The sequence below is a fragment of the Nerophis ophidion genome, linkage group LG06 (genome assembly GCF_033978795.1).
Source record: "Nerophis ophidion isolate RoL-2023_Sa linkage group LG06, RoL_Noph_v1.0, whole genome shotgun sequence".
Lineage (NCBI taxonomy): Eukaryota > Metazoa > Chordata > Actinopteri > Syngnathiformes > Syngnathidae > Nerophis > Nerophis ophidion.
Window position 1 is genome coordinate 73,886,153 of NC_084616.1, and position 22,356 is coordinate 73,908,508.

The following is a 22,356-nucleotide window of genomic DNA, read 5'->3' on the forward strand; positions in this document are numbered from 1 at the left end:
TGAGATAGGCTCCAGCACCCCACGAGACCCCAAAAGGGACACGCGGTAGAAAATGGATGGATGAATGGATGGATGAGTACATGCACTCGCCTTTGATCCATTGCTCATTGACTCAACTGCATAAAAAACACACACCTCACCCTTGGACTAATTACACTGGTACCTGGTACCTGGGACGGCGTGGCGCAGTGGGGAGAGTGGCCGTGCGCAACCCGAGCGCCCCTGGTTCAATTCCCACCTAGTACCAACCTCGTCACGTCCGTTGTGTCCTGAGCAAGACACTTCACCCTTGCTCCTGATGGGTGCTGGTTGGCGCCTTGCATGGCAGCTCCCTCCATCAGTGTGTGAATGTGTGTGTGAATGGGTAAATGTGGAAGTAGTGTCAAAGCGCTTTGAGTACCTTGAAGGTAGAAAAGCGCTATACAAGTACAACCCATTTATTTATTTATTTACCTTAACCCAGTATTTTTTAACCTTTTCTGAGCCAAGGCACATTTTTTTTCCATTGAAAAAATTCTGAGGCACACCACCGGCAGAAAACATAAAAAAATGAAACTCAGTAGCCGATTTTGATCGTTTTCACAATTGTTGGATGTGAATTACCATGAATTGATTTACGTGGACCACGACTTAAACAAGTGGAAAAACTTATTGGGGTGTTACCATTTAGTGGTCAATTGTACGGAATATGTACTGTACTGTGCAATCTACTAATAAAAGTCTCAATCAATCAATCAATTCAAACCATAACCAACCATGCATGACTGGCGACTTGTCCAGGGTGTACGCCGCCTTCCGCCCGATTGTAGCTGAGATAGGCGCCAGCGCCCCCCGTGACCCCAAAAAGGGAATAAGCGGTAGAAAATGGATGGATGGATTGCTTAAAAATCTGAGTTTCCAAGTTTCGACCTTGATCGAGGAACACAATGTGCTCGTAGGTTAAGCTACCACATTATTTGACAAAAAGACACAGCCAAATGATGTTGTAAATGTTACAAATAGTTTGTTTTTGCACAAATACCGTAAGTGAAAAAGACTGCATGACTTGCCTGAGTCCCTGCCAGCTCTTCGTCGATCTTGCCGAAGCTATCAAACAAGGTTTTGTAAACGAAGTTCTTGCCTGCAGCAGTGTTGGATGGAAGGTAGTTGAGAATGAGCGTACTGTGCTGCCTGTACAAGGACAATATGATGTGCACCGCCTGCTCTCGAACAGCGGGGTTGTTGTGTTCCAATGCTGCAGTGCAGAACTAAAAAAGATAAATAGAAGGGTTTCGAGTGAGAAATGGTCACAGAAACGTTGACAATCAATCAATCAATCAAACTTTATTTATAAAGCGCTTTTCGTACACAAAAGAAATGGGATGTAAAGTGCTTTACAAAGCTAAAAACAATACCCCGATGACCCAGATCCCCCATTATCACATACGCACGGACACAGACACCAGACACAAACACACACACATACAGTGCACACATATGCAACTATAGGAACAACAGAGGTGGGTAGTAACGAGCTACATTTACTCCGTTACATCTACTTGAGTAATTTTTGGGATAAATTGTACTTCTAAGAGTAGTTTTTATGCAACATACTTTTACTTTTACTTGAGTATATTTATAGAGAAGAAACGCTACTTTTACTCCACTCAATTTATCTACAATCAGCTCGCTACTCGCTACTTTTTTTTTATCGATCTGTTAATGCACGTTTTGTTTGTTTTGATTTTGTCAGACACGCATTCAAAGTAGGATCTCCGCATGCCTGCGTTTCACCAATCAAATGCAGTCACTGGTGACGTTGGACCAATCAAACAAAACCAGGCGGTCACGTGACCGTCACACGTCGAATCCGACCTAAAAAAGTTAAAACATTTATTGGGGTGTTACCATTTAGTGGTCAATTGTACGGAATATGTACTGTACTGTGCAATCTACTAATAAAAGTTTCAATCAATCAATTAAAAGTGTAAAGGAAAAAAGACACTTTTATTTCAACCGTACTTCCCGTCGAAAGCCTAAAGACTGATCGCACAGTTCCTGTCTTCACAATAAAAGTGCCGCTCCATCGCGCCTGCGCTAACAAAATAAGAGTCTCCGAAAGCCAGAGCATACAAGCTAGCAAACTACGGAGTTTGCCGCCAATGTATTTCTTGTAAAGTGTATAAAAACGAATATGGAAGCTGGACAAATAAGATGCCAAAAACCAACGACTTTCATGTGGTATTAGACAGAAAAGAGGAACTTTTTTTTCCCTTCCATTTGAAAATGTGGACATTATCAGCACTATACTGTCTGAATCCAATCAATGCAAGTCATCAGAATCAGGTAATACACCAACTTATATTCTTGTCTTCATGAAAGATAGGAATCTATATGTTAAACATGCATGTATATTCATTAAAACACCTTTAACATGTCAACAACGGCAAAATAAATAAATATAAATGATATACTGTGTGTATATATATATATATATATATATGTATATATGACTTGTCCAGGGTGTACCCCGCCTTCCGCCCGATTGTAGCTGAGATAGGTGCCAGCGCCCCCCGCGACCCCCAAAAAAAGGGAATAAGCGGTAGAAAATGGATGGATGGATGGATCTACAAAATCTGTAGAATTGAATGTAAATCTTATTTTAAAGTCTTTTGAATTTCTTTTAATTTTTTTGTTCTGGAAAATCTAGAAGAAATAATGATGTATTTTTTATAAATATAGCTTGGTTCAATTTGTTATGTATTATAACAAAGTGCAGATTGGATCTTAACCTATTTAAAACATGTCATTAAAATTCTAAAATTAATCTTAATCAGGAAAAATTACTAATGATGTTACATAAATAAATAAATGGGATGTACTTGTATAGCGCTTTTCTACCTTCAAGGTACTCAAAGCGCTTTGACACTACTTCCACATTTACCCATTCACACACACTTTCACACACTGATGGACGGAGCTGCCATGCAAGGCGCCAACCAGCACCCATCAGGAGCAAGGGTGAAGTGTCTTGCTCAAGGACACAACGGACGTGACGAGGTTGTTCCATGAAATCATTTTTTAGTTTTTTCAAAAAGATTCGATTTAGCTAGTTTCTTTAATTCACTTTTTTCGGTTGAATTTTGAATTTTAAAGAGTCGAAATTGAAGATTAACCATGTTTCAAAATGTTATTTTCATTTTTTTTCTTGTTTTCTCTTCTTTTAAACCGTTCAATTATTAAGTGTTTTTTTCATCATTTATTCTCTACAAAAAACTTTATGGAAAAGGCAAAAAAATGTACGACGGAATGACAGACGGAAATACCCATTTTTGTATATATATAGATTTTTTTATTAAAGGTAAATTGAGCAAATTGGCTATTTCTGGCAATTTATTTAAGTGTGTATCAAACTGGTAGCCCTTGGCATTAATCAGTACCCAAGAAGTAGCTCTTGCTTTCAAAAAGGTTGTGTTAAATGTTCAACTTAATCATAGGCAATAGATCACAGGTGATCGGATGATTATGTGACATTAACTAAGGCAGCAACCCCGTCACATCTCAATCCTGACTCCCAGTGTTTCCCGAGCAAATTTAGAAGAGGTTCCGAGCCGGCATGCTCAAACACGCGGACAAAGACCACCTGAGTGGAAACACTGAAGGCAAACCCAACAATTTGTCCTTACTGATAAAAGGTGTGCAGAATGAGGGGGAAGGCTGAAATGCAAGTGCCAGTGTTCATAAAGTGACGAGACGAGAGTGGACAGTTTTCACATGGATATTAGGTTAGTGCTGGAGGCTTGAGGTGGACGGGGGGGGGGGGGGGGGTTGAAAAGTAGATGCCAACAGTGACAACACGGACTCCAGGAGCTTAGCGACTGTCTGTTTGGCTAAGTGAGTGGTCAAAGGAAACAAGGAGAGTCTCTGCTCCCCTTCTCAAGTTAGGCCATAGAGCTACATTAACATATGTTTCACAACTAGAACAGAATAGAATAGAATGTACTTTATTCATCCCTGGGGGAAATTCAGCACCACAGTTCACTCAGATAACTAAAACAGTTCTGCAAAATTTAATTTGATTATCAATGTATATCAATCAATCAATCAATCAATGTTTACTTATATAGCCCTAAATCACTAGTGTCTCAAAGGGCTGCACAAACCACTACGACATCCTCGGTAGGCCCACATAAGGGCAAGGAAAACTCACACCCAGTGGAACGCCGGTGACAATGATGACTATGAGAACCTTGGAGAGGAGGAAAGCAATGGATGTCGAGCGGGTCTAACATGATACTGTGAAAGTTCAATCCATAATGGATCCAACACAGTCGGGAGAGTCCAGTTCAAAGCGGATCCAACACAGCAGCGAGAGTCCCGTTCACAGCGGAGCCAGCAGGAAACCATCCCAAGCGGAGGCGGATCAGCAGCGCCGAGATGTCCCCAGCCGATACACAGGCAAGCAGTACATGGCCACCGGATCGGACCGAACCCCCTCCACAAGGGAGAGTGGGACATAGGAGAAAAAAGAAAAGAAACGGCAGATCAACTGGTCTAAAAAGGGAGTCTATTTAAAGGCTAGAGTATACAAATGAGTTTTAAGGTGAGACTTAAATGCTTCTACTGTGGTGGCATCTCAAACTGTTACCGGGAGGGCATTCCAGAGTACTGGAGCCCGAACGGAAAACGCTCTATAGCCCGCAGACTTTTTTTGGGCTTTGGGAATCACTAATAAGCCGGAGTCTTTTGAACGCAGATTTCTTGCCGGGACATATGGTACAATACAATCGGCAAGATAGGATGGAGCTAGACCGTGTAGTATTTTATACGTAAGTAGTAAAACCTTAAAGTCACATCTTAAGTGCACAGGAAGCCAGTGCAGGTGAGCCAGTATAGATATATATGTATGTATATATGTATATAAAGGTATATACAGCATAGGTATATATGTATGTATACAGTATAATAAAATGGTGTAATCTGCTGTACATTCAAGGGGACGAAACATAGAAATAAGGTTCAGGATTGCCAGTATTAAAAAAAAAAAGCATGCCTATTTTCAATGTATTTAAAAAGGGTGCTCTAGGTCAGTGCTTCTTAACCATATGGCTGGGCACCATTTTTGGGGCGCCGAAAAATATATGTTTCTTAGCTCTCCCGTCCAAAGGCAAAACCCAGTAACTCAATGTTGGTCAAAACTGAGCTGATAATAATTTTGGAGTTCCTAGGTCAGGGGTGGGCATTACGTCGATCGCGATCGACTGGTCGATCTCGGAGGGTGTGTCAGTCGATCTCAAGCCAGGCATTAAAAAATAGACATAAAAATGAGCAATCATCAATCATACCAAGACTTCACTTTCGTCAGTTGTTTGCCATTCTCGGCACCCGAGGATCTTGTGAGATGACGCTGGCTGCTGCGAGCTCATATTTAAGAAAAAAATCACTAACAGGGCGGACGCAGAGAAACACATTTTATTTCTAGAGACTCCGTACCTACTGTCAAAACTCTAAAGAGCGACTGCACAGTTCCTGTCTTCACCATAAAAGACCTGTTTCATCCTGCCTGTGCTAACAAAATAAGAGTCTCAGAAAGCTAGCGTGCACAAGCTAGCAAGCTACGGCGTTTGATGCCAATGTATTCCTCCCCCGCCCTCAACGACCGCTTTCTCACTTGCTTGCCCACCCGCACACTCACTGACGTCACTCACCTGCTGCCAGACATTAAAGGGCCCACACACATATGCTACTCTCATAACAAAGTGTTTAAAAACCAGTATGCAAGTTGGACAAATGAGATGTCAAATCCAACCACTTTCATGTGGTATTGGACAGAAAGGAGGACTTTTTTTTTTCCTCCATTTGAAAATGCGGACGTTATCAGCACCACTGTCTAATTCCAATCAATGCAAGTCATCAGAATCAGGTAATACACCAACTTATATTCTTGTCTTCATGAAAGAAAGGAATCTATGTGTGTTAAACATGCTTGTATTATCATTAAACACCATTAACTTGTTAACAAAAATGTCTCTTTCATAAATAAATAAATATAAATGATATATATAAATGAGGTAGATCCCCTCAAGTTGGTCAATTGAAAAGTAGCTCACCTGCAGAAAAAGTGTGAGCGCCCCTGTCCTACGTGATATGTTTAGTGCATGCGATATTGTAATTTGTTCCGTAAGTAAGCTGTTACGCGCATGGCAGGACCTAGCAACTACCACATAACCGCGTAGATACAACAGAAAAACCTAGTATCTCAAGGGACCAATCGAAGCTTCTTTGTCAGTCGCCTTATTGTCTTTAATGAGACATTTGCACCAATGGGGGCCGACGGTCAACCTGATTGTGTGATATTATGGCACGAGGGGATATTTGGAAGATTGGCCCAGGACGTTGCAAGCACCTTCATTAAATGTATTGTTCTTGATTCTTCCCCTTGCATACTCTTTTGGGCAGATAACTGTGGAGGTCAACATAAAAACTGGACACTGTACACGGCTCTTGCCCAATGTGCAAACGCAGAATGGGGCCCACACGAGATTGTGATAAAATATCTGGAGAAAGGGCACACGTTCATGAGAGCAGATTCAATCCATGGCCTAATCGGCGAGAAAATGAAAGCTCAAGAAAACATCTATACGTCTGATGACTTTGTAGATCTTTGTAAGACAGCATCAAGATGGATTGGTTTTCCTTTGTTTTCTCAAAATCAGCTAGAAGTGAATTACTAGGTTTTGCCTTTGGACGGGAGAGCTGGGGTCCATATGGGCCGTGGCAATACTCAGCTGTAATACACTTTTCCACCACTTGTGGCAATAATGACACTCTCAAATAAAACAGAAAAAGTCTGGAGCTAAAGTCATAGAGGAGTTTCTTAAGAGCAAAAACTATGACTAAAATGGTGAAAGCTGTATTTTAATTTGTGCTTTAATTTTATTGACAGTTTAAGTAAGAAACATTCATAATTTAGTTTACAATTTTTTAATCAGTTATGAGTCCCTTCTTATGCAGTATATTTGGTTAATATTTACTTTCCTAATCAGCCTGGCCTGAGCCTAAGGTTTAATTGTTAAATACATAATGAATAACACAAATGTTTTTTATATGGTTTGACAAGGTTGTATACTGTAAGTCGGTAAGATATGGTTATTGAATACAGTTAAAATCACGTGTAAGATTACCAATTCAGAGTTAATATATGAGTGGGCTGCAAGCCCCTCTGGAGTGGAAAAGTTTGGTCCCAAGGTTAAAAATTGCATAAAACCCTGCATCAGATGACATGTTAATGCAAACTTATTCCCTGCCCTTTCCTGCTCTGTCACATCTGAGAGAACAAAACTGGTAAATACGTGTGCTTTTTGTTGCAAAAGGCCATGGTTTGATCAGCGCATTTGACATTAAAGAGGACCTTAAATGAATTCCCTCTTTTCTGACTTACATATGTTGTTCCAATGTTGGCTCGTCATGTTAAACAATGCAAAAATCATAAAATTGGCGTATGCTTGTAGTCTGGTCACGTTGTGACATCAGGTGGGGGTACCTATTAGCTCTCAGCCAGAAGGGGAGGGATACCTTCAACTTCTGCTTCAGGCCATAAGGAAACACTAAAAAGGTATAATTTGTATTTGTTTATCTACCGTATTTTTCGGACTATAAGTCGCAGTTTTTTTCATAGTTTGGCCGGGGGTGCGACTTGTACTCAGGAGCAAATTATGTGTGAAATTATTAACACATTATCGTATAATATCAAATAATATTATTTAGCTCATTCACGTAAGAGACTAGACGTATAAGATTTCATGGGATTTAGCGATTAGGAGTGACGGATTGTTTGGTAAATGTATAACATGTTCTATATGTTATAGTTATTTGAATGACTCTTACCATAATATGTTAGGTTAACATAGCAGGCACCTTCTCAGTTGGTTATTTATGCCTCATATAACGTACACTTATTCAGCCTGTTGTTCACTATTCTTTATTTATTTTAAATTGCCTTTCAAATGTCTATTCTTGGTGTTGGGTTTTATCAAATACATTTCCCCCAAAAATGCGACTTATACTCCAGTGCGACTTATATATGTTTTTTTCCTTCTTTATTATGCATTTTCGGCAGGTGCGACTTGTAGTCCGGAGCAATTTATACTCCGAAAAACTGACGTACGACATGCTATTACATAAAGGCCGGTAAATGTTTTTTATGTTTATGCAGGTCTGAATCATTGAGAGAGAGTAGATATTAACCTAACCGGGTGACTCTTTAGAATTAATGAAGTTTATGCAGCATCGCGTGGACATCGGGGGCGGTACCTCTGGATTGGCAGACCGGGGTGGTGGTTCCTCTCTTTAAGAAGGGGGACCGGAGGGTGTGTTCCAACTATGGTGGGATCACACTCCTCAGCCTTCCCGGTAAGGTTTATTCAGGTGTACTGGAGAGGAGGCTACGCCGGATAGTCGAACCTCGGATTCAGGAGGAACAGTGTGGTTTTCGTCCTGGTCGTGGAACTGTGGACCAGCTCTATACTCTGGGCAGGGTTCTTGAGGGTGCATGGGAGTTTGCCCAACCAGTCTACATGTGCTTTGTGGACTTGGAGAAGGCATTTGACCGTGTCCCTCGGGAAGTCCTGTGGGGAGTGCTCAGAGAGTATGGGGTATCGGACTGTCTTATTGTGGCGGTCCGCTCCCTGTATGATCAGTGTCAGAGCGTGGTCCGCATTGCCGGCAGTAAGTCGAACACATTTCCAGTGAGGGTTGGACTCCGCCAAGGCTGTCCTTTGTCACCGATTCTGTTCATAACTTTTATGGACAGAATTTCTAGGCGCAGTCAAGGCGTTGAGGGGTTCCGGTTTGGTGACCGCAGGATTAGGTCTCTGCTTTTTGCAGATGATGTGGTCCTGATGGCTTCATCTGACCAGGATCTTCCGCTCTCACTGGATCGGTTCGCAGCCGAGTGTGAAGCGACCGGAATGAGAATCAGCACCTTCAAGTCCGAGTCCATGGTTTTCGCCCGGAAAAGGTGGAGTGCCATCTCCGGGTTGGGGAGGAGACCCTGCCCCAAGTGGAGGAGTTCAAGTACCTAGGAGTCTTGTTCACGAGTAGGGAAGAGTGGATCGTGAGATCGACAGGCGGATCGGTGCGGCGTCTTCAGTAATGCGGACGTTGTACCGATCCGTTGTGGTGAAGAAGGAGCTGAGCCGGAAGGCAAAGCTCTCAATTTACCGGTCGATCTACGTTCCCATCCTCACCTATGGTCATGAGCTTTGGGTCATGACCGAAAGGATAAGATCACGGGTACAAGCGGCCGAAATGAGTTTCCTCCGCCGTGTGGCGGGGCTCTCCCTTAGAGATAGGGTGAGAAGCTCTGCCATCCGGGAGGAACTCAAAGTAAAGCCGCTGCTCCTCCACATCGAGAGGAGCCAGATGAGGTGGTTCGGGCATCTGGTCAGGATGCCACCCGAACGCCTCCCTAGGGAGGTGTTTAGGGCACGTCCAACCGGTAGGAGGCCACGGGGAAGACCCAGGACATGTTGGGAAGACTATGTCTCCCGGCTGGCCTGGGAACGCCTCGGGATCCCCCGGGAAGAGCTAGACGAAGTGGCTGGGGAGAGGGAAGTCTGGGTTTCCCTGCTTAGGCTGTTGCCCCCGCGACCCGACCTCGGATAAGCGGAAGAAGATGGATGGATGGAAGTTTATTGTCAACAATATAACAATAGATGTGACCATGTATATTTAAACCAAGTACATTTTTGAAAAAGATCAATTATGACCGTTTTGGAGAGGGTGCGGTGTGGTTTCACTTGCAATCTGGGGATGCCTCCAGAATTTAACATCTTGCAGACGCACTCAAAAACGGGTTGTAGCCTGGATGCTGCTGCTATTGTTTAGGCACACTCCATTGATCAACTTAAAATACTCAGTTTACTTGCTAAACATTATATCTTACTAGGTATAGTAGCGGCTAGAGATGCACGGATAGGCAAGTATATCATCCGCAACCGCAGAACCAAAGTCGTCATCCACCCGCCGTCGACCCGAACCAACATTTTATCAGGACCGTACCCGCTGAAATACATCAGAGGTCTGCCATCTTTACCACTCACAGAGTTATTTAAACCTGTTTCACAGAGTAATGAAGTCAATTGGAGCCGCTGGCGTTCCCGCGACTATCCAATAACATTCATTCTGATGACAAGAATATGGGCGTGCTGTGACGCCATTGCCTTAGACACCTTCAACATGTACGAACCGATTGTTGGTCCGGCAACATGTTGTGTGCAGCTTCCGCAAATACACGTACAAGATTGAAAGGCATACTGGGTGATACAGAGTACACTGATGGTTGTGATATAAACAACTTTAACACTTACTAATATGCGCCACGCTGTGAAGCCACACAATACAAGATTGACAAACACATTTCAGGAGAACATCCTCACAGTAACACAACATACACGCAACAAAACAAATACCCACAATCCTTTGTATCCGTCACACATCCTGAATATATTTTACACCCCCGCGTCCCCAACCCCGCCCACCTTACCGACGCACGGGGTGTAAAATATATTCAGGAAATGTCACATATACAAAGGATTGTGGGTATTTGTTGTGTTGCTTTTATGTTGTGTTACTGTGAGGATGTTCTTCCGAAATGTGTTTGTCGTCCTTAATTGGTGTGGATTCACAGTGTGGCGCATATTAATAAGAGTGTTAAAATTGTTTATATCACAACCATTAGTGTACTCTGTGTCACCCAGTATGCCTTGCAATCGTGTGCGTGTTGCCGCGGAAGCCACACACAACATGATGCTGGACTGACGAGCAGATCGCACATGTTGTAGAAGGCGACAAAGCCAATGACTTCATAGCACGCCATAATACTTATTATTTGGGTGACTGCCGGCAGTCATTCAAGACAATAAAAGCGTCTCCTATTGTCTTCTTCGCTTTATCACACGGGTCTTAAATGGCTCTTTGAATGGCAAATCCCAGAACTATGTATATCAAATATTTCCGGATGGTTCAACCGCCACCGGCCCGAATCTAATTAAAATCAATTTTTTTGTCATGTCAACCGCCCGACCCGCGGTTTATCCACGGACTCCGCAGATGAGACCGCAAACCGCGCATCTCTAGTAGCGGCGCACACTAATTTAATTTAAATGTATTAATACAATTGGCAGCACAGTGGAACAGGGGTTAGTGCATGTGCCTCATAATACAAAGGTCCTGAGTAGTCCTGGGTTCGATACCGGGCTCGGGATCTTTCTGTGTGGAGTTTGCCTGTTCTCCCCGTGACTGCGTGGGTTCCGTCCGGGTACTCCGGCTTCCAAAGACATGCACCTGGGGATAGGTTGATTGGCAACACTAAATTGGCCCTAGTGTGTGAATGTTCTCTGTCTATCAGTGTTGGGCCTGTGATGAGGTGGCGACTTGTCCAGGGTGTAACCCACCTTCCCTCCGAATGCAGCTGAGATAGACTCCAGCACCCCACATGACCCCAAAAGGGACAAGCGGTAGAAATTGGATGGATGGATGAATGTATTAATATTCTAGTAGGATTTTTTTGTTTTGTTTTTGTTTTTTGTTATTTTTTTTTATTTTTTTTTGTTTTGTTTATGGGGGGTGGGGGGATGGGGGAGTTGGGGGGTTGTGTGTGTGTGTGTGTGTGTGTGTGTGTGTGTGTGTGTGTGTGTGTGTGTGTGTGTGTGTGTGTTACTATCTTTGTATACATATAGGCGTACCCTTGGTTTCATTTTTTCATAACACTTTACTGTATTTGTGTATGTGGGTGTGTGTCTGTTTGTATGTATGTATGTATGTGTGTGTATGTATATATATATATATATATATATATATATATATATATATATATATATATATATATATATATATGTACTTTTTTTTCTCCACTGACCGAGAAGTGTTTTTTTTTGTCTCCTTCCCCCTGTTGTGTGTGTTTTTTGTGGGCATTTGCATTGCCAACATTTCGATGTATTCTGCTGTATATGTGTTATACAAATTGAAAATCCTAGACAGATCTTATATAAAAAAAAAAATGGATTGCAAAAGTGACTGTGGAACAAAACGTACACCATAGCATATCCAATACATTATATCTAAAACAGTGTTTTACATGTAGATTAAAATCATCATAGGCCCCCTTTAAACATTAAACTAAATCACTATGCGATTGTCTTGCAGTGGGGACCCATATTGAACAGTTTCTCATGCATTGGTGTTACTCCAAAACATGCAGGCTGACACTCAGGTCAGCCTGATTGCTTTTTCAATTATTTGGCAACCCGTCAGAGTCCTCCAGTAGTTTCTATTTCAAAACAATTATTGCAATAGGATGCAATATCTTGGCTTTGGTTTCTGTACATAAAGTCTACTTATTGCGTTCTTTACCTTCATTACATTCGCCAAGGTGAATCCAGAGTGCTCCATGCCGAGCTGCACCAAGAGACTCGCCACCATCTCCACCCGACTCTGAGCCAGGCGCGAGGGGAAGTTGGATTTGAAAGGTTTCACCAGCTCCGCGGGGATGAACTCCAAGGCCCGAACAGCCTTCAGAACAGCAATTTCCTAAACGGCCGACCCAAACACAGACGAAGATTAGACAAACACTACACAAGTTCTTTGTCAACTGTAAGCCACTGTCAGGTCATATATTGCATGCGTCATGTTAGACTTTGTCATTTGTCCATCACCACAGACATCTGGCTGGAGGTGAAGTCATGTGTGGACGTGTATAATGAGAAAGACATGCAGAAATGCGCCGAGGAAAAACTCTGCTTTGCCATTCTATCAAGTGATTGGAATGTGAGTCGGAAACATGCGACACACATTGCAGATAAAACTGTCATGTAAAAAGACACAGTCAGTGTTTTGTAGGATTTCCGGATGTATCTAAAAAGGCTCTAATGTTGAGCTTAACAAGGCATTCTCCATGCTTTATTCAACATACACATGCACTAGTTCAGAATGACATATTCTAATGCAGGGGTGCCCATTACGTCGATCGCGAGCTACCAGTCGACCGCGGGGGGTGTGTCAGTCGATCTCCAGCCAGGCTTTTAAAAAAAATAGACCTAAAAATTAGTGATCATCAATCTTCACCAAGACGTCACTTAAATTACATTCACGGTACCGGAGGGTCTTGTGAGATGACGCTGGCTGCTGCAAGATCATTATTATGAAAATATGACCGAGAGGAAGGCGAGAAACACTTTTTATTTCAACAGACTCTCGCGCCGTACCTTCCGTCAAAACTCTAAAGGCCGACTGCACATTTCCTATCTTCACAATAAAAGCCCTGCTTCATGCTGCCTGCGCTAACTAAATACAGAGTCTCGGAAAACTGCCGTGCACAAGCGATCCCTCAGAAAGCTGGCGTGCACAAGTTCCGAGACTCTTATTTTGTTAGCGCAGGCAGCATGAAGCAGGGCTTTTATTGTGAAGATAGGAAATGTGCAGTCGGCCTTTAGAGTTTTGACGGAAGGGACGGCGCGAAAGTCTGTTGAAATAAAAAGTGTTTCTCGCCTTCCTCTCTGTCATTTTTTCATAATAATGAACTGGCAGCAGCCAGCGTCATCTCACAAGACCCTCGGGTGCCGTGAATGTCAATCAAGCAAGCTACGGAATTTGCCGCCAATGTTTTTCTTGTAAAGTGTATGGAAGCTGGATGAATTAGATGCCAAAAAACAACCACTTTCATGTGGTATTGTACAGAAAGGACAACTTTTTTTCTCCTCCATTTGAAAATGTGGGCGTTATCATCATTACTGTCTGATTCCAATCAATGCAAGTCATCAGAATCAGGTAATACACCAACTTATATTCTTGTCTTTGTGAAAGAAAGACATCTATTTGTGTTACACATGCTTGTATTATCATTAAACACATTTAACTTGTTTACAAAAATGTCTCTTTCATAAATACATAAATATAAATGATATATATAAATGAGGTAGATCCCCTCGAGTTGGTCAGTTGAAAAGTAGCTCGCCTGCAGAAAAAGTGTGGGCACCCCTGTTCTAATGAAAGTGTTTATTTTAAATGGGACATTTAATGGGGAACTGCACTGTTTGGGGAATTTATCGATCACAATCATTATGAAAGACATGACGACAAATTGATTTTTTCTTTAATGCATTCTAAATATTCAATAAACGTAAATAAAAGTCAGCTTACAACGCAACCAATGGGAGGTCCTCTATTGCGGCCATAAAATCTGATATATAACCATTCAAAAAGCTACAAAAAAACGCCATTTACATTTCGTGAGTTCAATGTTAACCAATTATTATTGTTATTCAAAGCCCTATGTATAGCGGCGACGTGATCACTATTGTGTGTGCCTATGTTTACATCATCGAGTGGCCTGCTGCTTCCTCGCTTCCTTGCTCCCTGTAAGTTTTTTCTAGATCATAAATCATGCCTCTCACCTGGAAAGTAGATTGCTGAGTACATAATCCGACAAGTTGGGACACTTTGACAGCCATTTAGTTAAAGTTAAGTTAAAGTTAAAGGCCTACTTAAATGAGATTTTCTTATTGAAAGGTCCATTTTATGTGTCACACTTGATCATTTCGCGATATTGCCATATTTTTGCTGAAATGATTTAGTACAGAATGTCGACGGTAAAGTTCGCAACTTTTGGTCGCTAATAAAAAAGCCCTGCCTTTACCGGAAGTAGCAGACGATGTGCGTGTGACGTCACGGGTTGTAGGGCTCCTCATATCCTCACGTTGTTTACAATCATAGCCTCCAGCAGCGAGAGCGATTCGGACCGAAAAAGCGAAAATTTCCCCATTAATTTGAGCGAGGATGAAAGATTGGTGGATGAGGATAATGAGAGTGAAGGAATAGAAAAAAGATTTTTTTTAAAAAATAGTTAAAAAAATAAAAAAAAAGGCAAGGGCAGTGAGAGTGATTCAGATGTTATTAGACACATTTACTAGGATAATTCTGGAAAATCCCTTATCGGCCTATTGTGTTCCTAATAGAGATGCGCGGATAGGCAATTATATCATCTGCATCACCAAAGTTTTCGTCCACCCGAACCAACATTTTATCAGGACCGTACCCGCCCGCCAACCGCCCGCTGAAATACATCAGAGGTGGTCTGCCTTTTCCACTCAGAACTATTTAAACCTGTTTCACAGAGTAATGATGACAATTGGAGCCGCTAACATTCCTGCGACTATCCAATAATGTTCATCCTGATTACAAGTATATGGGCGTGCTGTGAAGCCATTGCCTTAGACACCTTCAACAACATGTACGAACCAATTGTTGGTCCGGCAACATGTTGTGTGCAGCTTCCGCAATCACACGTTCAAGATTGAAAGGCATACTGGGTGACACAGAGTACACTGATGGTTGTGATATAAACAACTTTAACACTTACTAATATGCGCCACGCTGTGAGGCCACACCCAACAAGATTGACAAACACATTTCGGGAGAACATCCTCACAGTAACAGAACATAAACGCAACCCAACAAATACCCATAATCCTTTGTATCCGTGACAAACCCTGAATATATTTTACACCCCCGCGCCCCCAACCCCGCCCACCTTACCGACGCACGGGGGGGTTGGGGGAGGTGGCGGGGTTTGCTGCTAGCGGGGTGTATAAAATAGTCAGGACGTTTCATGAATACAAAGGATCATGGGTATTTGTTGTGTTGCGTTTATGTTGTGTTGCTGTGAGAATGTTCTCCCGAAATGTGTTTGTCGTTCTTAATTGGTGTGGCTTCACGGCGTGGCGCATATTACTAAGAGTGTTAAAATTGTTTATATCACAACCATTAGTGTACTCTGTGTCACCCAGTATGCCTTGCAGTCGTATGTGTGTTGCCGCGGAAGCCACACACAACATGTTGCTGGACTGACAAGCAGATCGTACATGTTGTAGTCGGCGACAAAGCCAATGGCTTCATAGCACGCCCTAATACTTATTCTCTGGGTGACTACTGGCAGTCATTCAGGAGAATAATAGCGTCTCTCATTGTCTTCTTCGCTTTATGACACGGGTCTTAAATGGCACTTTCAATGGCAAAGGATACCGATCCCAGAACCATGTATATAAAATATTTCCGGATGGTTCAACCGCCACCCGCCCGAATCTAATTCAAATCTATCTTTTCGTCATGTCAACCGCCCGACCCGCGGACTCCGCGGATGAGACCGCAAACCGCGCATCTCTAGTTCCTAGTGTTTTAGTGAGATTATATAGTACCTGAAAGTCGGAGAGGTGTGGCCACGGGTGTGTTGACCGCCAGTGTCTCCGGTGGGAGGAGGTAATAGTCCGCTGCAGCAGGACGCAAGCTCAGCTCATAACTGCGGTAAGAGTCAACTTATTACGACAATTCTCTCACCGAAACCTGCCGGTTGATATGTGGTCGGGATCCATGTTCGCTTGACCGCTCTGTTCCATAGTAAAGCTTCACCTTCGGGAATTTTAAACAAGGAAACACCGACTGTGTTTGTGTTGCTAAAGGCAGCTGCAATGCACCGCTTCCCACCTCCATCTTTCTACTAATAATAATGTTTATCAGTTTGAACATCAAATATGTTGTCTTTGTAGCATATTCAATTGAATATGGGTTGAAAAGGATTTGCAAATCATTGTATTCTGTTTATATTTACATCTAACACAATTTCCCAACTCATATGGAAACGGGGTTTGTACAAGTCATTCTTCCTCACAACAAGAGGTTAGAGGGAAAAAAAAGGAAATTATTGATTACAGCATTGGCGGACTCGCGCAAAGCTCGGGGAAATCTTTACCATCCATCCATCCATATCAGTTAACGTAAAAAAACGTCCAAAAATTGGCAAAATCCAAACAGCTCGTATGGAGTGAAGTGAAGTGAATTATATTTATATAGCGCTTTTCTCAAGTGACTCAAGGCGCTTTACATAGTGACACCTAATATCTAAGTTGCATTTAAACCAGTGTGGGTGGCATTGGGAGCAAGTGGGTAAAGTGTCCTGCCCGAGGACACAATGGCAGTAACTAGGATGGCACAAGCGGGAATCGAACCTGCAACCCTCAAGTTGCTGGCACGGCCACTCTACCAACCGAGCTATGCCGCCCCAAGTAAGTATGAAGGAAGGCAAGATTGTTTAATAAAAATCTCCGCAATTGTTTAATTCAAATTTTCCAGACTTACGCAGATTCCAAATACACAAAAACAGGTACCAATATGTGGAAAAAGTTGGTTCTGCATATTTGGTCCTCTTTAATTGAAGACCAAACGTGGGCACTTGTGCACAGTCTCAAATAACATGCCCCTTCAATGTATTGTACATTCTATTCTCCTCAACTTAATCTTGCTTTATTTCTATTGTCGTCTTATTTTTGGACTATTTCGTGGAAGCAAAACCATACAGTTACTGCATATCACACCTGAATGCAAGTGGTGGCATCGACCCGGAGGCGGTTCGGTGAGTCTCCAGTCCTGGCCAGCAGTACGGGCCAAGTTTTCTCCAAACCGTATGTCATCTCAGCCCGACCCAGACCTGGGATCTGCTGGCTAAAAATGAAGAACAGCAACTTCAAAGAGGCTTGGAACACCTAAGGAGTACAAGCAGAGGACATTAAGGTGGCGGGGGGTTTGAATCAATCAATCAATCAATGTTTATTTATATAGCCCCAAATCACAAATGTCTCAAAGGACTGCACAAATCATTACGACTACGACATCCTCGGAAGAACCCACGAAAAGAGAAGCTAACATCAAAAGAGGCCGAATGTGATATAACAGAGTGTGAGTTAGCAGAACACAATGTGCCACGGCCTACTTGTGCTCAGTAGAATTCTAAACAAGCATCTATTTTTATTTTTTTTTGACACGCTACAACCAGGGTATTCATATTGCTGATGAATGTTTGTGTTTACTAAGGAAGCACCCTGGTCACAGTCATACCTCAGTGCAGTAAAACGACCACTAGAGACAAGGTTTACCTAAATAATTAAATAACCAGTTGAGTTTGAGTTTGAGTTTATTTGGAACATGCAAGCATACAACAAGATGCATCACAATTTCCAGTTTCTCTTTTCAACATGTTCGAAAAGGAGGAGGAAGAAGCAGAGCTTATTTAATCCTTCCCCTTTTCTTTACATAACAGTTGCTAAAACTTTCGTTCACTTCCTGTTCTCAATGTATTCAGAATGTATACTCCATAAGTAATAAGTAATCACCATACAAATAAATCCATCCATCCATCCATCCATCATCTTCCGCTTATCCGAGGTCGGGTCGCGGGGGCAGCAGCCCAAGCAGGGAAGCCCAGACTTCCCTATCTCCAGCCACTTCGTCTAGCTCTTCCCGGGGGATCCCGAGGCGTTCCCAGGCCAGCCGGGAGACATAGTCTTCCCAACGTGTCCTGGGTCTTCCCCGTGGCCTCCTACCAGCTGGACGTGCCCTAAACACCTCCCTAGGGAGGCGTTCGGGTGGCATCCTGACCAGATGCCCGAACCACCTCATCTGGCTCCTCTCCATGTGGAGAAGCAGCGGCTTTACTTTGAGTTCCTCCCGGATGGCAGAGCTTCTCACCCTATCTCTAAGGGAGAGCCCCGCCACACCCGTGATCTTGTCCTTTCGGTCATGACCCAAAGCTCATGACCATAGGTGAGGATGGGAACGTAGATCGACCGGTAAATTGAGAGCTTTGCCTTCCGGCTCAGCTCCTTCTTCACCACAAAGGATCGGTACAACGTTCGCATTACTGAAGACGCCGCACCGATCCGCCTGTCGATCTCACGATCCACTCTTCCCCCACTCGTGAACAAGACTCCTAGGTACCTGAACTCCTCCACTTGGGGCAGGGTCTCCTCTCCAACCCGGAGATGGCACTCCACCCTTTTCCGGGCGAGAACCATGGACTCGGACTTGGAGGTGCTGATTCTCATTCCGGTCGCTTCACACTCGGCTGCGAACCGATCCAGTGAGAGCTGAAGATCCCGGTCAGGGGATCAAATAAATAAATAAATAAATAATTGCTTAAGTAAATTTTATTCCATACGATGAGATAAGTCAGATTATTTTGAGAATGAATGGGTGAGCTCCTCTCTGAGCTGCTACCTTACCGTGGTAGAGGAGTTTGCGTGTCCCAATGATCCTAGGAGCTATGTTGTCTGGGGGTTTTCATGCCCCCTGGTAGGGTCTCCCAAGACAAACAGGTCCTAGGTGAGTGATCAGACAAAGAACAGCTCAAAGACTTCTATGGAATTACAACGAAATGAACCCAGATTTCCCTCGCCCGGACGTGGGTCACCGGGGCCCCGCTCTGGAGCCAGGCCCGGAGTTGGGGCACGATGGCGAGCGCCTGGTGGTCGGGCCTGTTCCCATGGGGCCCGGCCGGGCACAGCCCGAAGAGGCAACGTGGGTCATCCCTCCAATGGGCTCACCACTCATAGGAGGGGCCATAGAGGTCGGGTGCATTGTGAGCTGGGCGGCAGCCGAAGGCAGGGCACTTGGCGGTCCGATCCTCGGCTACAGAAGCTAGCTCTTGGGACGTGGAACGTCACCTCACTGGGGGGGAAGGAGCCTGAGCTAGTGCGCGAGGTAGAGAAGTTCCGGCTGGATATAGTCGGACTCACCTCGACGCACAGCAAGGGCTCTGGAACCAGTTCTCTCGAGAGGGACTGGACCCTCTTCCACTCTGGCGTTGCCGGCAGTGAGAGGCGACGGGCTGGGGTGGCAATTCTGGTTGCCCCCCGGCTCAAAGCCTGTACGTTTGAGTTCAACCCAGTGGACGAGAGGGTAGCTTCCCTTCGCCTTCGGGTGGGGGGACGGGTCCTGACTGTTGTTTGTGCTTACGCACCAAACAGCAGTTCAGAATACCCACCCTTTTTGGGTACACTCGAGGGAGTACTGGAAAGTGCTCCTCCGGGTGATTCCCTTGTCCTACTGGGAGACTTCAACGCTCATGTTGGCAACGACAGTGAAACCTGGAGAGGCGTGATTGGGAAGAATGGTCGCCCGGATCTAAACCCGAGTGGTGTTTTGTTATTGGACTTTTGTGCTCGTCACAGTTTGTCGATAACAAACACCATGTTCAAACATAAGGGTGTCCATATGTGCACTTGGCACCAGGACACCCTAGGCCGCAGTTCCATGATCGACTTTGTAGTTGTGTCATCGGATCTGCGGCCTTATGTTTTGGACACTCGGGTGAAGAAAGGGGCGGAGCTTTCTACCGATCACCACCTGGTGGTGAGTTGGCTGCGATGGTGGGGGAGGATGCCGGACAGACCTGGCAGGCCCAAGCGCATTGTGAGGGTCTGCTGGGAACGTCTGGCAGAGTCTCCTGTCAGAGAGAGTTTCAATTCACACCTTCGGGAGAACTTTGAACATGTCACGAGGGAGGTGCGGGACATTGAGTCCGAGTGGACCATGTTCCGAACCTCTATTGTCGAGGCGGCTGATTGGAGCTGTGGCCGCAAGGTTGTTGGTGCCTGTCGTGGCGGTAATCCCAGAACCCGTTGGTGGACACCAGCAGTGAGGGATGCCGTCAAGCTGAAGAAGGAGTCCTATCGGGTTCTTTTGGCTCATAGGACTCCGGAGGCAGTGGACGGGTACCGACGGGCCAAGCGGTGTGCAGCTTTAGCGGTCGCGGAGGCAAAAACTCGGACATGGGAAGAGTTCGGGGAAGCCATGGAAAACGACTTCCGGACGGCTTCGAAGCGATTCTGGACCACCATACGGCGCCTCAGGAAGGGGAAGCAGTGCACTATCAACACCGTGTATGGTGCGGATGGTGTTCTGCTGACTTCGACTGCGGATGTTGTGGATCGGTGGAGGGAATACTTCGAAGACCTCCTCAATCCCACCAACACGTCTTTCTTTGAGGAAGCGGTGCCTGGGGAATCTGTAGTGGACTCTCCTATTTCTGGGGCTGAGGTCGCTGAGGTAGTTAAAAAGCTCCTCGGCGACAAGGCCCCGGGGGTGGATGAGATCCGCCCGGAGTTCCTTAAGGCTCTGGATGCTGTGGGGCTGTCTTGGTTGACAAGACTCTGCAGCATCGCGTGGACATCGGGGGCGGTACCTCTGGATTGGCAGACCGGGGTGGTGGTCCCTCTCTTTAAGAAGGGGGACCGGAGGGTGTGTTCCAACTATCGTGGGATCACACTCCTCAGCCTTCCCGGTAAGGTTTATTCAGGTGTACTGGAGAGGAGGCTTCGCCGGATAGTCGAACCTCGGATTCAGGAGGAACAGTGTGGTTTTCGTCCTGGTCGTGGAACTGTGGACCAGCTCTATACTCTCGGCAGGGTTCTTGAGGGTGCATGGGAGTTTGCCCAACCAGTCTACATGTGCTTTGTGGACTTGGAGAAGGCATTCGACCGTGTCCCTCGGGAAGTCCTGTGGGGAGTGCTCAGAGAGTATGGGGTATCGGAATGTCTTATTGTGGCGGTCCGCTCCCTGTATGATCAGTGTCAGAGCTTGGTCCGCATTGCTGGCAGTAAGTCGGACACGTTTCCAGTGAAGGTTGGACTCCGCCAAGGCTGTCCTTTGTCACCGATTCTGTTCATAACTTTTATGGACAGAATTTCTAGGCGCAGTCAAGGCGTTGAGGGGTTCCGGTTTGGTGGCCACGGGATTAGGTCTCTGCTTTTTGCAGATGATGTAGCCCTGATGGCTTCATCTGGCCGGGATCTTCAGCTCTCACTGGATCGGTTCGCAGCCGAGTGTGAAGCGACCGGAATGAGAATCAGCACCTCCAAGTCCGAGTCCATGGTTCTCGCCCGGAAAAGGGTGGAGTGCCATCTCCGGGTTGGGGAGGAGACCCTGCCCCAAGTGGAGGAGTTCAAGTACCTAGGAGTCTTGTTCACGAGTGGGGGAAGAGTGGATCGTGAGATCGACAGGCGGATCGGTGCGGCGTCTTCAGTAATGCGGACGTTGTATCGATCCGTTGTGGTGAAGAAGGAGCTGAGCCGGAAGGCAAAGCTCTCAATTTACCGGTCGATCTACGTTCCCATCCTCACCTATGGTCATGAGCTTTGGGTCATGACTGAAAGGATAAGATCACGGGTACAAGCGGCCGAAATGAGTTTCCTCCGCCGGGTGGCGGGGCTCTCCCTTAGAGATAGGGTGAGAAGCTCTGCCATCCGGGAGGAGCTCAACGTAAAGCCGCTGCTCCTCCACATCGAGAGGAGCCAGATGAGGTGGTTCGGGCATCTGGTCAGGATGCCACCCGAACGCCTCCCTAGGGATGTGTTTAGGGCACGTCCAGCTGGTAGGAGGCCACGGGGAAGACCCAGGACACGTTGGAAAGACTATGTCTCCCGGCTGGCCTGGGAACGCCTCGGGATCCCCCGGGAAGAGCTAGACGAAGTGGCTGGAGATAGGGAAGTC

At 45.0% G+C, this 22,356-nt stretch overlaps 1 protein-coding gene across 18 annotated transcripts in view; it reads right to left on the reverse strand.

The window, feature by feature from the left end:
- The window catches only part of cep104 (centrosomal protein 104), a 126,498-nt gene that overhangs the window by 31,114 nt on the left and 73,028 nt on the right, over positions 1–22,356 (reverse strand). For 17 of the 18 annotated variants that reach the window (XR_009807288.1, XR_009807289.1, XR_009807292.1 and 14 more), the window contains 3 exons: positions 17,406–17,573; positions 12,394–12,570; positions 1,050–1,247 (listed from right to left, as the gene is read on the reverse strand). Coding sequence is in view for 11 of the 18 variants with exons in the window: in XM_061904809.1 (XP_061760793.1) it covers positions 1,050–1,247; positions 12,394–12,570; positions 17,406–17,573 (543 nt within the window). In the remaining 7 variants the exon portion in view is untranslated. The remainder of the gene's footprint in view (positions 1–1,049; positions 1,248–12,393; positions 12,571–17,405; positions 17,574–22,356) is intronic. The other variant, XM_061904816.1, reaches the window with a different exon arrangement.